The 17753-nt window shown below is 44.8% G+C and overlaps 1 protein-coding gene across 6 annotated transcripts in view; it reads left to right on the forward strand.

The window, feature by feature from the left end:
* Positions 1-816: 816 nt before the first annotated feature.
* Positions 817-17753, forward strand: part of PNPLA6 (patatin like phospholipase domain containing 6) — a 1092789-nt gene continuing 1075852 nt past the window's right edge. For 4 of the 6 annotated variants that reach the window (XM_069603923.1, XM_069603925.1, XM_069603924.1 and 1 more), the window contains exon 1: positions 817-1028. In XM_069603923.1, the coding sequence (XP_069460024.1) occupies positions 894-1028 (135 nt within the window). In that variant the 5' untranslated portion in view covers positions 817-893. The remainder of the gene's footprint in view (positions 1029-17753) is intronic. The other 2 variants (XM_069603926.1, XM_069603928.1) reach the window with 1 other exon arrangement.

A 17753-nucleotide genomic window follows, 5' to 3' on the forward strand; every position in this document is an offset into this window, starting at 1 on the left:
TGCTACCTAAACTGGTTTGGCTATAGCTTCCCAGAGCTGTCCCCGTCACAATATAGGTTGGCCTTCTATACATCTGTCCACCGGCCAGAGTATAGAAAATCAGTCCTATAAACCACATCACCACTTAACCAAAGTGTGTGCTCCTGGGGAAATCATGTCATCTCACTATGCCTGGTCTGCCAACATTAAGTGTCTACAAGTCATTCAGCTCACATTGCATGGAACTACCCTAAACAAGCACTGATGATATTACTATATAGCAATAACAGTGACCATTCATATACTGGACATCATAAAATGGATTGGTTGTTTGTCTTACTCCTGGCAACTTCCCATGGTCCCCTCCAGTATCAAAGACTAATTCTGTGAAGTCAATCGATATGCAAATTAGGGACCAACAAATCTGATGCTGCTATGCAATGTGTTTCTCATAGCATGACACGCTATACGAGTAAGAGTATTTAAAGACATAAACACCTTACTGAATCTAGTTTCACGCTATGTTGTTTATCATTTATAAAATATTACTAATGTATGTAAACATATCTTGGACAAACTTTGCACTGTAAGTATAAGTAAAAAGAGCACGTGTTTATTTCCAGGTGATTGTGTTCGATGCTTGACTGAGATTTGTGGGAAACGTCTGCGTGCCGTTATATCTACCTCCCTTAGAGAGGAAAAGGCGGGGCCATATCGAAGCTGGCTGCTGGTTGGTGAGGGGACTGGCTGTCACAGAACACGACCTCCATCTTGGAGGTGGAACGCCTCCGGGCATTGCTCTAATTCCCTTCCCTGCCTCAACCAACATGATGGCGACGTTGCGACGTTACGTCAGCAAGCACGTCCACCGGTGCCTGCAGCTGGACTGTACCTGACAGCTCAGCTCCGTCTAGATGGCGCTGGCTGCTGCCGTGACCTGTGGAGGTCGGGTGGCAGCGGGGGAGGAAGGGGGAGGAAGAAGCGACCGAGGGACCCCGAGCAGCCCAGACCTGGAGTGGAGGAACCCGTGCTGGCGGCTCTCAGGGTCTGTGAGTATGGGGGACGGGTCGGTGGAATATGGGCATGGATACATATGCTGAGTGCGGCAGATGCTGATGCGGGGGGGGGGGGCGCGGGCTACTGTGGACGTCTTTGTTGCGTGTCTTGTGTATCTCAATGGAGCACCTGCATCTACATGCGCGTTGATTGGTCCATATAGTTCATTGGATGTCCCGTGTATAGGTGAACATTGGTCTGTAGATGGCTAGGTCCTGTTTTTGCTCAACATTGACATGTAGGCTAATGAGACATCTGTTTTAGCCGCACTTTGATCCATAGGGCACTGGGGACAACCCCGATTGGATGCACACTAGTCCCTAAGTTTCTATTTATGACGCGATTTTATATTTTTCTCTGTGGATGCCCTTATCGTAGACGAACTTTAGACCCATACGTTGCTATGGCTGCTTCTATCTGTAGAAGGAGCTTGATTTAAGGGTTACATGAATGCCCCAGGCTGATCATGTTGGTTCATACTCCCTCCAGAGCAATATATGGGTGCTTTGTTTTTAGATATACGTGTGTCCATATGAGACCTTAGATGTCTCTGTTTAATCTAGAGATTGTTACATTGATGTGTTTTAGATCTCGGGCATCTATTCTGATTGCAGTCACAGGTTTTGTATTTGTATTTAGTTTATTTGTAAAGCGCAGCCAGGCCTGTAGGCATCCGGGCGCATAATCTTGCATACACAGTTACAATACAGTACAAATCAATGAATGAACTCATGCTCCTGCAATACAGAAATATACAAAAGAAATCCACTAGGAGTGGCTCTTCCGATGTCCGTGAATTGAGTGCTGTTATAATGAACAGTGCAAATGATCACTGTGCTCAGGACCATAAGGCGTACAACATGAAGTGCTACATACAAGTCAATGTTACCATTAGGCTACTGTGGATGGCTTTATTTTAGAAGCTCTAAAGGTTGTTTTGGATATCTCCTTGTTTTAATACAATTTACATTTCAATTGTGTATTGGTGAGGGGGATAGCTCAGGGCCAACGCATTCGCAGAGCAGCACACGTTTGGCACCAATCTCTGGTATTAAGCGCTTTATAAAAACAATTCTAATGATTATAATAAATATGATGCATGTAGCTCATACGCTTTATGAGGTGGTCATAAGGAAGGTTGTATAACTCGGACACCTACTCTAGGAAAATCCTTGAGTACCTGCTGGCACTAATAGAATTTTTTTAAGTTAAAGTTAAAGGTAAAGGGAGAAAGCCGCATTTTTGCACAAGCATGTTCATGATGTAGAGGTAGTGGGGGGGAAAAAAACCTCTGTAGAAGAAAAGTTAAAACATTACTCGGTAAGTCTGGTGGTAAAATAACAAAACAGATAAAGAAAGGGAAACAAATCTTGAAGAATTGGTTGCGGCACAAAAGGCCAGAATGTTACAGAATGATGCTGAAAACATGCTAAGAGCCATAAGCAAAAGGCATACTGGTGAAATCTGGCAGCTCTTGAACAGGGTAGGTGCTTCACAACAGGCACTACGGCAGATGAACCTGATTGCTGAAGAGCATTTTAAGACATTGTTCTCCGATGATAACTAAAGGACCCTCGTAAAGAAATCTTATCTGGGGAGGGGAGCATGAGTAGTTCCGTATGATCCAAAAATACTGGTGTCACAGATTTCGAGAGCACCCTGACCTGATGGCTTATCAAACGTGATTCTGAAAGAAGAACCGGAGCAATGGGGCAAATTCTTATGCTTGCTGTTTGAATAAGTGCAGAAGAGTTTGCGGCATCGTGGAAGTCGGGTATTATAGTCCCAATATTCGAGAAGGGCGATGGGGAGGATCCCAAAATGTACAACCCTATCACCCTCTTGGATGTGTCGGTTAAGTTCTTTGGGGGGCTTGTGCCCAGGTCCCCACCAGATTGGCTAGTGGTGGGATTCTCAGTAGGGGGGCGTGGGGTAGACTACAAAGTCACACTGTATGCAGATGACCTGCTTCTACACACGAGGGGTCACCTGCACTCCATACAGGCAGGGATTCATTTAGTCAAGCAGTACGGATCTATGGCAGGACTCAAAATCAGTTACTTTCCTCCTAGACAGAAAAAGGGAGGTGGCAATAGGGAGGTTCTCATCAGTAGGAGAGCAGGTCAGCCTGGACACATTAAAATGCCTGGGCATAAATGTGAAAAGGGATATTGGAAACTTATTTGAGGCAAACATGATGGCCAAAATAATGTCGGACTTGTTAAAATGCCAAAAGCTCACAATATCCTGGTTGGGCCGCCTCAACGCTCCGAAAATGGTGGTCCTCCCAAGGATCCTTTACATGTTTCAAATGCTCCCCATCATCCCGGACTCATTCTTTCGAGAGATGAAGGGCTACCTCAGGAGGTTCCTGTGGCAGCGGAAAAAGGCGAGGATTCTTAGTGCTGTACTGGTACTCCCCAAGGAGAAAGGGGGAGTGGGCCTTCCAGATGTGAAGCTCTAGTATAAAGACTCCGAATTCTAATACCCCACCTTTTGGTCCCAGCGGGACCTAAAGTGGATTTCTTTGTACATCCTACAGTTGAACCCCGCCACAGTAGGGGAATGGTTATAGATGTCGAGAGGTAAGCTCCCACGAAGGATCCGTGAGCACCATATAGTGGGGACTATATGGGATATCTGGAGACAAGGGGTGGAAATGAAGGGTGTGAAGACTTGACCCTGACCACTGGGACATCTCTGGGTAGCGGGAGTTGGGGATGCAATACAGAACCCTGAAAGATTCTAGAAATGGTATGAGACAGGGATTGAAAGGATAGGGCAGCTCTGGAGGGAGGGTAATTTTATCACCATAGCCATACTAGAGGAGGCGTCGGGCAAAGGCAAACTCTTGGTATTCTCCTATCTACAGCTAAAAGTGGTCCTAACATGGTCAGGTCTCAAGGAAAAGATACAGAGGGACCTTACCCCGTTTGAGGTACTCCTTGATAAGAGGACTGAAACAAAGGGGCTGATCTCAGCAATGTTTGTGGCCCTGGTTGGGTCGAGTAGTGGAGCCACTGAGATATTGAGCAGTCAGTGGGAATGAGATATTGGAGGCAACATAGAATCTACCTTCTGAGATAGACTCTGTAGGGGAGTATCTCGGACATCATTCTCCTGTCAATGCAGACTGCATTCCATTAAGCTACTCCACAGGTGGCAGTACGACCCGGTCAGACTTTCGAAAATGTTCCAAAATGCAAATCAGGCATGTTGGAGGGTTTGTGAAGAGAGAGCTGACTACTGGTACATGTGGTGGGGTGCCCGAAGGTACAAACCATTTGGGACGAGGTCCTGCGGTGGATTAAAGATCTAGACGGCATAGCTCTAATCAAATCCCCCATGTTGGTTTTGTTTGGCATGGAGGAGGAGGAGGAGGATGGAGATTATGCCAGACTCCCTAAAATGGCAGCAGCGTTACTGTTGGCCGCAAGGGCATGCATAGCCACTAAATGGAAAAGTGCACAACCCCACTAGCAAAAGGGAATGGACCAAAGTTGCTAAAAAGGTATTTACTATGGAAAGAATTGCAGCAGGGCTCCATGGACGGGCTGGGCCCCAGGAGTTGGAGTGGGGTGATTTCATAGCAAAATATATGGCAATGGAACCCCGTTCCGCAAAGGTTTAAGCTGGTGGCAAGCATGGGGGGATCCTGAAGGGATGGACCTGGGCGAACAAGGAAACGGGGAAGTCATGTCAACTGAACTTGAAAGTGGGCTCACCATACAGGGGGTCAGTGGCCATAGGGCTTAATTATTAAGGTGTCAAATTGTCAAAAGGTCTCAAGTTGTGGTTTGTGAAGAGCAAAGGCAGTAGGGGGAGGGGGGTAGAGAGGGGAGCGGGTGGCCAAAAACCTGGATGGAAAAACTACTTGAAGATGTTTATTGTGCCAGGGGGCGGTATCCCACCAACATGTAACTGTTGTATGTGATTTAAATCTTCAATAAAGTATAAATGTGGGAAAACAGAGTCAAATCAAAGAGACGTATATCAGTCAGGGTTCAGCAAAGGTGTGGGTACAAGCTTAAATGCATTTATATTAAGCATTTTTAAAGCAAGAGTGCAATATAACCAATATAGCCATATGAAAGTGTATCTGGCTTTTATTGATTTTAAACAGGCCTTTGATATCATTGATTGAGTGTTGCTATGGGAGAAGTTGATGAAATGGGGATGTCCACTTAAAAAAACAAAAACCTTCTACTCGGGTACCTAATTAATAGTGAGGTTGAATAAAGAGGGGAACAGTGAGGTTGAATAAAGAGGGGAAGTTATCAAGAGAAATAGAATTCATGAGGGGTCTCGAGCAAGGATGCTTCTTGGCGCCTACCCTTTCAACTTATTTATTTCAGACCTGGGAGAAATCTTGGATGAGGCCCGATCATTTCCTCTGCGATTGGGGGTGGTAAGGTGTGGCAGAATGTTATATGCAGATGACCTGGTGCTTATCGATCAGACACCTGTTTGCAGCGCCAACTGGATGCGCTGCACCAATATGTGGTATCAAATGGTAAACGCCAAGAAAACAAAGATTTTGGTTCTACAGCCAGCAGGTAAAACGAGGAAAAACCCTTATCAGTGGTACCTACATCGGGAACTTTTACACAAGGTGGAAAGCTTTTGTTTATTTAGGAACAGCAATTAATTTCAGGGTAAATGACACACTGAAGGGAGGCGATCTGAAGATAAAGGTCAAATATTTAGTGGAGCAGGAGTGAATTATAATGAGACCGTTTGACCGATACTCACTGCTACCGATGGTTAAGTTTTATAAACAAAAGTTTGTGGCATTCCTCACGTATGGGGCAGAAAGTTCGCTCTGTTTATCTTACAAGATGTGGCCATAACTGCAGGAGGCATTTTGGAGAAAGGTGTAATCCCTCCCAAATGGAGATGCAATCCAGGTTATTAGGAGAGAACTGGACCTTCTGCCAATGTATGCAAAGATGTGCTCGAAATCTTTGTCCCTGCTTGGAAAATGTTTGTTGAATCAAACGATATCAATGTTTTTTTTTTTTTTTTATTAAAGAGTAAATTAAACGTGCAAAAGAAAGAAAACTAGCAGAGTGGCAACACGCTTGTGTAGAGATTTTGCATACATTTGATATGGCTGAAGTGACAGTGGTAACTAACCCGGAAGTAGTTAAGATAACTGGAGAATGGACTGTATAGCGATACAGGGCAAAGCTAATTCGTATAAACTGTTTCAGCAACTGACGCATGAAGAAAGAGCAGTGAACACTACTCCGAGATATTTGACAAAATGTCCTAGCCCGGTGCATATATATCAGTTTCTAAGATTGCGTTTTAAATAATATTTCACTTAAGAAGCCCTGTTGGTAAGGAAAACAAAAGGATACACAGATGCAATTTGTCGAGGTTATAATCGACAGGGAGTCAAAGAAACACTTAGCAGGTATTGCTATATTGCACTAGATTTACAGAAAAGCAAACTTTGCCCCTAGAATTGAAAATAAGGTGAGGAGTATGTCCGCTGATGGAGGAAACGTAGCTTTTGTTATAGCAGCAATTCTTTTTTTTTTTTTTAAAGGATATGATCATTATTAGAGATTACATTGGGTTTGTTTTTGTCTTTTAATGAGATGAAATATTGGAGATGATGAAATAAAGGAATGTGTTGGATTTTATTTTTTCAAGTGTTTAAGCTGAATGTAACCAAACTAATGAAATACGTTTTTCTTTTTGTAATAAACCAAATTGCTTAATACAAAGAAAAGAAAAAAGAAACTCCTAACTTTGGCAAGTAAGCCTCAATGAGATAAATTGACCAGGAGCACACGTTTTGACCAGTGGCTAAGCCAGAATTTGAGACCAATCTGTAACTCCCTCTGGCACTTGAGGAGCAAATATCTTCACAGCTGTTGATAGAAGAAATATTGTTTGTGACTGGTCTTTTTGCAATTTCGGTTTGAAAACACAATCTGAATATGGCTTGCAGGGCATACAAGTGGTGTTGGGGTTTTGCTAACTGAAGTTAACTGTTGGTTTTGCAGCAGTTTAACGATTTCTTTTATATTTATGGTGTATGTATTTGGCCATGTTGTCCAAACCATCAATGTACCTTAATTTAGATGATGATTGTGACTGTCAAAGAAATCAATCACCAAGCAATGCTTTTATTCTTTTTAAAACGCACTGTGTGCTGCACTACCCCCACCTCCCTCTTCCTCGTCCCAGTACTGAAGTATTAGGTACTGAGCTCGATTGTCAGGAGTCCCTCTTTTATTTCCATTCTCTTGTTTGTTCATGTTCAACCCCTCCCACTGGATGTATAACACCCTAGTGTCTGGACATGCTATAGTTCAAACTGTTCCAGCCTTTGGCAGGGTCTCAAGAAGGCTGCTGGGCTGTCTCGTGCAACTACTATTCCCCTCCCTGCAGGGGAACTGAAAGAATGGATTCTCTGGCAAGCGCTTCTTGGCTGGGCCTTGGGGTCCTGCCATGAGGATTGTAGTTTCGTATTGGTAAGTATGTGGATGAGGAAGAGGAACATGGAAATAATTCCCAGAGAACGTGTATGATCTCCATTACTCCTGTTCTTGCTGTTCCTCGTCGCAGTAATTGCCTCCTGCCCCATCCGCCCAACATGAACGTAATTAGCCAAAAGGTATGGCCATTATCTATGGCATGCTGTTAACTGCAGGTTCCAAGGATGTACAGGTGACGGCTGGCTCTGGGCTAGACAGGGCAAAGTGTCTTTGCTGCAGGGTTGCCTTATTGTGCAATCGAAACAAAGTAGTAATAAATCCTTAAGGTCTTCAAATGTTACCAATAGGGTTGAAGTCCTAAAAAATAGTTTTAGGAGGGCTCATCAACACATGAGCTGAACATATCATAAAGTGAGTTATGCACATTTATTCCAAGTGTTCTTTGCTAATAGAAGAAAATGTGCAATACAAATGAACATTGTCTTTAAAAAAAAAGAACCAACAATACCAGGAAAAAGAACCAGGTAGAGGAGATTTTCCAATAACATTGCCTGCAAAGTAAGGAAAGGTGCTTATCTTTTAAATGCAAAAATCTATATTGAAATATTCGATGGAATGCAAATACAAGACATGTGCTTTGAAGACATTTCCACATGGTCTTGTGGGTAAGTGTTTGCCCTGAGAGCATGAGGTCCCGAGTTCAAATCCTAGTGGCCGAACACTTGACCAAGCAAGCTTTTATATGGCTTGCTGTTGTCAAGAACACCTCAGGGGGGATGGCGTCCACTCTGTGAAAAGTGGGCGGACGCTGTCTTAGGGCAATGGTCTTGAAGAGGTGTGCGTAGTAGCAAGACAACACATGGGCAAACCTGTCAGGAGAGGTCCGTGGCCCAAAAAGGATAACCATGTGGAATGCACCCCAAGGTTATTTGCCACATTCCACTGATTGCCCTGCTAAAGGTCCTACATTCGGGAGATGTGGGGCGATGAACCCCTTTGCCAGAGTGTGTCCTTCCCCAGTGCTGGCCACACCAAAGGGCAAAGATTTTTTTGAGGGTACTGGCATGATGAAAGGGGAACCTATCCATATCGATGACACAGTCCAGCTCGTAGCCCTGAAGCATTTGCGCATTCAGTTTGTTTTGCGGGATCAAGTTGAGCGTTAACTTGCAAAATTGCTCCAACTGGACGTTATCGAGAACTTAGATGGCCCCACCATGTGAGTCTCACCCATCATGGTGGCACGAAAACTGAAACAGTCCGCATCTACTGCACCTTCTTAACAAGGCCATAAGAAGTCAGACACCTTACACCGACAATATATGTCGTTACAGACCTGCATGGTGCCATATTTTTCTCTAAGCTCGACCTGAGAGTGTGATATCACCAACTGGTCCTACATCCGGATTCCCGCTTCATCACTACCTTTACTACCCGTAAACGTCTATGCCGCTATAAGCGGTTGAACTTTTACATTTGGTCTGCAGTAAAATTCTTTACAAAATTCAGTAAGAGAGGCGTTGGCTGGCATTCAAGGGGCCATCAGTATAGTCTAGTTTAAGCACGTTTGGAGGTGAAACATCTAGAACTCTTAGAGAAAGTCCTGGGCAGGATACAGTCGCTGGGAGTAACTCTCCACAAAGAGAAATACAAATCCCTGCAACGGAAAATAGATTTATTTGGCTTCATTTTACAGGCTTGTGGAATCTCGGAAGACCCTGCCAAGGTACATGACATCAAGATTGCAAAACCCCAGAGAAAGCATCTGGAGTTCGCAGTTCCTGGGTATAGTGACATACTGCAGGAGATTCATAATAGGCCTCCCCTCCCTCTCTGGACCTCTTCAAAATCTCACGAAGAAGACATTGTGGCAATGGACACCGCTAAAACAAACTCCTTTTGAAGACATTAAGGACTGCCTCACGGCGGCTAGTACAGTTGCATTTTTTTAGTCATCGGAACTGGTTGTCGATGCCAGCCCATTCGGCTTGGGAGCGTTGCTTACTCAGTTCAATAGTTGAAGGACGGTGAGGCTGGTTGCATATACAAGTATGGTGCTATCATCGACCGAGCACCAGCATTCCCAGATTGAGCGTGAAGCGTTGGCAGGGTTGTGGAGTTGCCGGCACTTCCATCTGTATATCTATGGGAAGCCAGTGAATGTGGTTACTGACCATAAACCCCTTGTTCCTATTCTCACAGGGTCATCGTTGAAGCTGCCTACCCGCATAGACAAATGGTTGCTTTCCCTGCCAGAGTACAATGTCAGCCTAGTCTATCGGCCTGATAACTACAATGCAGCGGACTATCTCTCTCGTCCCCCTGCTCCTCAAGATGAGAAGGCGAGAAATGAAGAATGCAAGACGGAGGAGTTAGTCAGGATGATCTCAGAAAGCACCACTAACCATTCCATGTCTGTGGATGAAATTGGGGTGCCCCTGAAGATGATGAATGCTTCCATGTGATGACTGCCATCGCTAAAGGCGAGTGGAAGTATGTGCTGGTGAGTTTAGACAAGCGCATGGAAAATGCCTAAACATCATTGGAGCAATTGTGGCACGTAAAAAGTGAGTTAACATTCACCGAAGATGGTTTGTTGCTGAGAGGGTCCTGAATGGTGATGCCATCCAAGCTCATCCCAAAGGTCTCACTTTGGCTCACCATGTGCAAGTGAGGATGCGGAGAGGTTCATGAGAACTTAGAACAAGGTGTTTAGAATTGCCCATGGCCAAGGGACCTGTCTCGAGGGCATTATATCGGTTCCTCATGGAGTATCACACCACACCCCATTGCTTGACGGGAGTGGCTCTGGTGCATGCATTATTTCAGAGGTGTCCTTGAGGGTTTATCTCGGATAGCGAGCCACAAATTCCCGGTGAGATTGATGATCACATAGTGGACCATGAGAGAGAGCCAATGAAGAAGCGAGCGTCTACGTGAATCTACATTCGCACTCGGGGGGGATGCAGTGCAGATGAGGTTGAGAAATCTGACAGGGAAATTGTCCCTGTCCTATGAACCTGCCCCGCTCCAGATGGTCGATTTTTTTTTTTTTTTTTAAAGGGATCGATGGTGATGGCATCAAATTGATTTGAGTCTGTGACGAGGAACTCGTGCGTGTTTAGGAAGATGTAGTGCTCTGGTAGAAGAAGGTATGGAGCATCCACTCTCTGATGATCCATTCTATGTTCGTGGTGAAGTCCTGAGTGGGAACTGCAGTTCTATTAATGAAGGTCTGACCCTGGTCCAGCAAGGCGAAGATGGTGATGCTGGTGAGATCGCAGCACAGATATCCCCCCGGAATCCCGTGGACGCCAACGTATCTGCATCATTGTGCTCGGTGATTGAGCATATGTAGGTGAGGACTGGATTGTGCCACCCAAGTTTACTATGTTTGTGTTAAGAAAAGTTTATTATTCTATTCATTGTTATGAAATAAGAGAAGTTTGGAAAGGTCTCTTTAAGAGACGCTGTCATGACGGTGCCTGAATAAATGGGCATCAAGCTGGCACGTGCAGCAGTGGAGTCCAGTCTTTGCTGGGACCTGATATTCCTATCATGCCCCATAACAACACAGGCATCCAACACCGCTCAAAGGCAGATAAGCATTATAACACACTGAATTATAAGTGACTCATCAGGTAGAACGGGCATTAAAAGCAGCCCAGACTAGCCCTTAGTTCTCAATAAGATTATTTTCTGATGGGATTTCTTTTCTTTCGCAGAATTATTCCCTACATCTTGGATCCAGTCCTCCACTAACGGCCTGATGTTATATTTTCCACACCTTTTTACATTTAATTTGTTTACACTTGAAGGGTTCTACAGATCCACATTTGACGTTGATTGACCTATTCGTCCCTGAAAGGAAAAAGACTCCATACGCAGCTGTCGAGTGAACCACACCACCAGTTCCATTCTAAGTAGCATGTCATGTCAGAATGATTTGACTTTATTGCACGACCAAAGAATGTGCGCAGTGGCAGCTCCTTCATCTTTACATCTCCAGCATCGGTCTTCCGCTAGGGATTTGCTCTGACACTGACATCCTATGGGCCGACCAATATAAATTGTGTATATCACAGATCAAGTCTAATAAGATGCCTATGATTATGAAGGAGACTGGTAGTGTTATTTTGTATACTATATTTCATTGAAAGTTTGTTAGTTTTCTTTTTATTATAAGCGGTCAATGGCTAGGCAGATCACCACTATTTGGCTTTAGGCAATACTTGCCCTTGAGAACCCTCAAAAATGGACATGCATGGAAAGACTGCTGAAATAGCGCTTTGGAAGGCTCTCCGGTGCAGTGGGTGAAGGCCACTTGGGACTCAATTTTGGATTACGCTGGCTTAAACCAGCTCGAACAATGGGACCATATTTTCAACTGGAAGTGCGTTAGAGGGTCTGGAGCCCGCACCACTCACCGGAGGATCACTACGCCGGATTTTCTCAGACTAGAGTGACTGACACTGAAGCAAAGGATCACGCAATTACAAGAGATGAGCGGGAAACAGTAGACTGACTACTGATGTACACAATAAACATTATTGTTATGCCTTGGCAGCGGGGGTGGCCAAACGGATATGGCATGTATTGTGAGGGACAAGACCATGATGAAATATAATGAGAAGGCGACTTGGAGGTGGATTGGGTTAGTGTCAAGAATGGCACTCTGTCAAGAGTGGCACAGGGTACCCAGGTAGATTTTGGGTGGCTCTGCTGAAGTAAGGTAGCAGATAAGCACACACAGCAGGAAGTTCAACAAGAAAGAAGAGTATGAAACTGTAGCTGTGAGCCAAAAGGGGCAAAAGATACAAAAGGTACAAACAAACTGGATTCCCTCTTGGGGTGTATGCTGAAATGGGAAAGAGTGTTCCACGAACCTTAGGAAACTCCAGCCTTCTGCACAGATTGCTATCACAGAGGCCCACGCTGTATGCTCATGGCTGGGAACAACAGCAGTGGGTGTCTGTAACACTAAAACGGGACAAGGGAAGGGGCAGAGGTTGCCTGCCGGAAACCAACAGGCAAGCTCTGTACAAAGGGATTACATAAGACACATGAGAAGACAAGAACAGATATATCCAGCGAAAAGGAAGTCAATGAGCAATCTAGCAGAAGGAAATTAAGGAAAGGCAGTTAGAGTACAGAGGACTCTAGGAAGAGAACAAGGGAGCAGCAGTCAGGAAAACAGAAGGGCTGCAAAGTAGGAAGCAGGTCTGCAGTCAAGAGTGGCACTAGGTGCAGGCAAACTGTAGTAGACTGCGGAGGTCTGTAGTAGGCTGCAAGGCAGGGAGTCCAGAAGAACAGGATAGAGAGAGATTAGTAGTAGGCGACAGACAGAGAGCCCAAAAGAATAGGGCCGCGAAGTAGGGAGCCCAGAGGATCAGGGCCGTAGGCAGAGGAGGGAGACAGGCTGCCAGGAAGGAGCCCAGAGGACACGGGCTGTAGGCAGCGGAGGGAGCTGGCAGCAAGAAAGGAGCCCAGAGGACAAGGGCTGTAGGCAGCGAAGAGGTGCAGTCTGCAAGGTAGGGAGCCCAGAGGACCAGGGCTTGGAGACAGCAGAGGGTTGCAAGCTGCAAGATAGGGAGCCCAGTGGACAAGGACTGTAGGCAGCCGGAGTGAGGCAGGCTGCAGGGCAGGGAGCCCAGAGCACAAGGACCGTAGGCAGCCGGAGTGAGGCAGGCTGCAGGGCAGGGAGCCCAGAGGACAAGGACCGTAGGCAGCCGGAGTGAGGCAGGCTGCAGGGCAGGGAGCCCAGAAAGGGCACTGATCAAAACAGGATAATGTAGCAACAGGAACAGCATACAAAGAAGCGGGTCTAGGCAAACAGGAGCGGGGAGATCTCAAGATGCAAGACACTGTGCTCCTGCAGGCAGCTGCTTATATACAGCCCTGCCCTGTTCTGAGACAGGCTAATTGACAGCACCTGTAGCAGCACACCTGAAGACAATCTGCCTCCTCCCTCTCTGGTCCTGAGCAGGTGGAAGCAGCACTGGCCGCTAGGGCTTCTGGGGATTGTGGTCCCAATAACGATGAATGAGAATAGCCAGGAATTGAGGACTGCAGCCAGGTGCATTATGGTAAATGTAGTTAATTGAATAAAATAAGAAAGAACCAAAGTTGAGCAAATGGAAATAAAAGACCAAGGCGTGAAAAGGAGTTGTGCAAGGAGTATTAGGAGGATAAATGAGTACCAAGTAGTCCATGATGGTTGCCAATGCGTGCGCCAGCGGCGCGGGCATGACAGTTACTTTGACCAGTGTGGTGACATGGTGCTATTTGTATGGATGGTTTGAAAACCAGCAATAAACGTTGCCTTGCTTTGTCTGTTTCCAATACAACTTCTGAGTCCTTTTCCCTGATTGTATAATCGGAGGATTTACTTTGAGAATTAATTGGCTGATCCTGTGGTTCGCTTGTCGTTTTGTACATGTAGAGATTGAGAGGAGAGCTACCCTGCAGAGGTGAAAGTAAATCGGGAGGTTACAAATTTGAGTGTGCAGCACTTCTTTGAGTTCTGCCAACCAGTTTGCACGTTTTTCTTTGATATCACACTTGCACTTAAATCTCACATTGTTGGGTGTCTTGTCTTTGGTTTTTTTGTGTGCCCTGAGGCCCACGGGCATGTGGCGCGTAATAAGAATTAAAATAAATAAATATTTGCAAAATCCACAAGTGTGTTAGAAAGCACATTCTTGAGTAACCAAATTCCAGCCCCAACCAAGATTTCTAGTCAAACCTCTTTCCATATATTGTCAAGTCATGGTTTCCCTAATGTGAAGTCTTGTGACAGTGAATAGCTTAAAGGTAGAGTTTTCTTACTCTTTTTCAAACATTTCGCAGTTGACTGAATTGTGCGTGGTATTTTCACCAGAGGTAGATGACGTTGTTAGAAAGAAGACTAGTCGATGGAACAGGTTTAACCATACCTTTTTGTTTTTTCATAAGGATCCAGGTGGAGGTGATGTCATTGACACTGTTGATCCAGAAGTGGGGAGATTTGAGCATAAATGCTCAGTTGTAGCGGCTCCTTTTATTTATTTGTATTTATTGTTGTTTTTATAGTGCTTTCACCAAAGCACTTTACACAATTAGAACATATGGTACAATAATAATAATAATAATAAAGTCAAATTATCAAAATGTACCAGAGTGGAGAGAGCTAGGAGTCGAAAGAGATGAAAGTTAGTCCTTTAGACTGGTGGGATAAGATGTGGGAGGAAGGCAAAGAGCGGAGTATATGAGACAGAATGAGTGAAAGCGACAGGGGTTTGGGAATGGCAGTAAAAAAACTCGACTGAGAGTGGAGGTGACGAGCAGGAAGGAAAAGAGGGAAGAAACGTATGAGGGAGCCATACCAGGAAGACATTTAAAGACAAAAGGAAGGAAGTGAAAAAGGATGTGTAAGTTGAAGCCGATGTTAGAGAGACTGAGTGAAAAATGCAGATGGACCAATTAGCAGAGTAGTAGTCAACATAAGAATATAACAGATGTGGAGTTTATAGGCATGAAAAGAAAAGAAAAGAAAAGAAAGGGCGAGCCCAGTGAAGATGGAAATAAAGTAAGCAATAGTTGCATCCGCTAAGATATATGTGGAGAAGAGTGAAAGATGACTCCACGATTGCAGGGAGAGCTAGAGAAGAGCAGGAGAAGGAGGAAAGGAGAGCATGGATGAGGAGCAGAAGTAGAGGAGGGAGGATAGAAGAAGATCAGGGATGTCATTTGGGGGTTGCATTTGCTATCCCTGGCTCCCTCCTCTGCTAGACCTGTCCCTGGGCCACTGGCCAAAGAGGCAGTGCCAATAGCAGACATCTCTGTTCGACCTGAAGAAGGCAGATCTAAATGCAGCTAAATGTGCCACAGCATTTTTCACCTGGAATCTCGATCTCGTTAGCTGGAGAAATAACAGGGATGTAGGAAAAACCATGAAACCATGGTTCATGGCAGTCCATTAGTGAAGAATGCCTGAATGGTAGAGTTCAGAGGTGGGGCTGTCTGTGCAGCTCATACCCAGCACTGTAGCAGCAGGAAGGGTATGGGGGTGGGGGGCCAGGTCTAGTCAGCTGACAATGGGTAAGAGCAGCCTGCAATACTCTGACAGCACAGCATGAACGCAAATCTCAGTGTTTCTCATGTCTGCTTTGCACATCCAGTGAGCCACTGGCCCGTGATGAGAGGGGTGTGCCCCAGTGGCTTCTGCCACCAATCCTGCCTGGACACTTTACGACCTGACCCAGATCTGCCAGACCTGCATCACAGGCCCACTGTAGATGGACGCATGGTGAGAAAATACATTTACATGAAGTTGCCCTCTGCCTTTGTAATAAAAAGTCTGTTGCTTCCTCAAGCAAAATATCTATATCTTTAGGCAGATAGCTCTGGGGCAACGCACTTGCTTTGGGAACAAAAGGGTACAGTACAACATTGTGTTCAGTTTCTGTTTCAGTGCTTAGAAGCTTGATTAGGTTGGCATTAAGCAAGATATAAAGTGCCAAAGAAAATAATACAATGGGCCTTTTCTAGGGGTCTTGTCATGGAGATGCTGCTGTTTACATTGTATAATGCTTTTAAAACTTGGACTTCCCCCTCGCTTACATCAAACAAAAAAAACTGCAAATCCTGCTCGGTCCCACCCCAAAAGGGGGCAGCCAAGACCAAAGTGCCAGGTCATATCCCTTCTCCACAAGACCACAGGCATCCCCAGACATTTCCAGCCTCATGGGGGCATTGTGAGTGAGGAGTAGCCTAGGTCTGGTATCTGGGAGTGATGTCGTAGAGCTGCTGCTGCTGTTAACGTTCTAAAATAAAAAACCCTGCAGTTACTGTGACCTGCAACATATCCTTCCCCCTCTGTCTCCGATCTAACAACAAAAGCTGTGGGTTACTTCAAAACAAAAAGGTGATGGCTGGAAGGTTTCAAATCATTCATAACCACTGGGACAGTTCTGGGAAACCCTCCACATCATTGTTTTTCAGGTTGGACTTGTGTGGGCAGTTGCTGTTTCCAGTCTGTGGCCAGATACTTGGCAGACCCTGAATGTCTGCGCTTTGGGATTTAGGTCTCTTCGAAAAGCTCTGTCTGTTTAAAGTTTAGCCCGAGTGATGTACAATAGTCCAGGCGTTGTGTTGGATGTCTGCTTACATTCACACTAAATGGGCCTATACACACTGATATTAACGTTTCATATGGTGATGCATTCTTGTATGAAATGTACATCGTATTACAGTTCTATCATAACCATATTTTTCCAAGTGTACTAAGGAACAATTTTATGTGATGCCACTTCCTGTTTTGTCAAGGGGTGAAAGGTTGTGTACATCACTTCCTGTGATGTCACTTGGGGCATGCAGGGTCAAATTATATCACTTCCTGGGATGTCTTCAGAGGTCAGAGGTCAAAGGTCATGCAATGTCACTTCCACTACCCCAGGCATTTTGGAGAACTGAAGCCCCTGAAGAGGATCTCCGATTTTGTGGGATTCAGAGGAAGAAAGTGAGAGGACATCCAGGATTGATAGCAAGATGACAGGATGTTACTCTAGATTGAAGGGTGTCAGAGAAGTTGAACATTTGTGAATTGTTGGCCTAAAAGTGGTAGCAAAGGTCAAAAGAAGAGATGAGGGAATAGGGCTGGTCTGTTTGGCAACACTTATCCACTTCTTGAATTGACTCCTTTCTCTTGCAATACTTTATTAAGGTCGATAGATATGTTTAATTACGGTAGGTTTTGCTGTCGCGTTATGGTGAGTAAGGTGGTTGAAAAGCCAAAGAACCACCTAAAATAACATACTCAACACACTCACACATATGAATGTGCCAGTTTGCTTTTTCTGTATGTTTTTTAATGTAGTCCTTTGAATTAATCATAAGCACATCATGTTGTTTTTCCCTTAATGATGACACATGTTTCGTCTCTGGCTGCCTTTTTCAAATCAGGGCTAATTCTATGGTATACATTGAATACAGTTTCCATATTTCAATTGTATCAAACAAATAATACATGTCAAATTAATAATTATTTGAAAAACAATAGCAGATAGTGTTTCATCATAGATTGTTATAATAATAGTCACAATCACAGAAAATCAAGGGTTGGTAGAGGGTAGGATTGTTGGAGAGTTGGGGGTGGGAAAAAAGGGGGCGGGGAGGAGATGGAAGAGAAGTATATACTATTAAAAATGCATCAGAATTTCTATTAATCCTTTGTTCACTGTTTATCTTGATACTTCCAACAATATGATCGTATGTAATTGGTAGCAA

This window comes from Ambystoma mexicanum, chromosome 3q, assembly GCF_040938575.1.
Source record: "Ambystoma mexicanum isolate Mex_15411 chromosome 3q, UKY_AmexF1_1, whole genome shotgun sequence".
Taxonomy (NCBI): Eukaryota; Metazoa; Chordata; class Amphibia; order Caudata; family Ambystomatidae; genus Ambystoma; species Ambystoma mexicanum.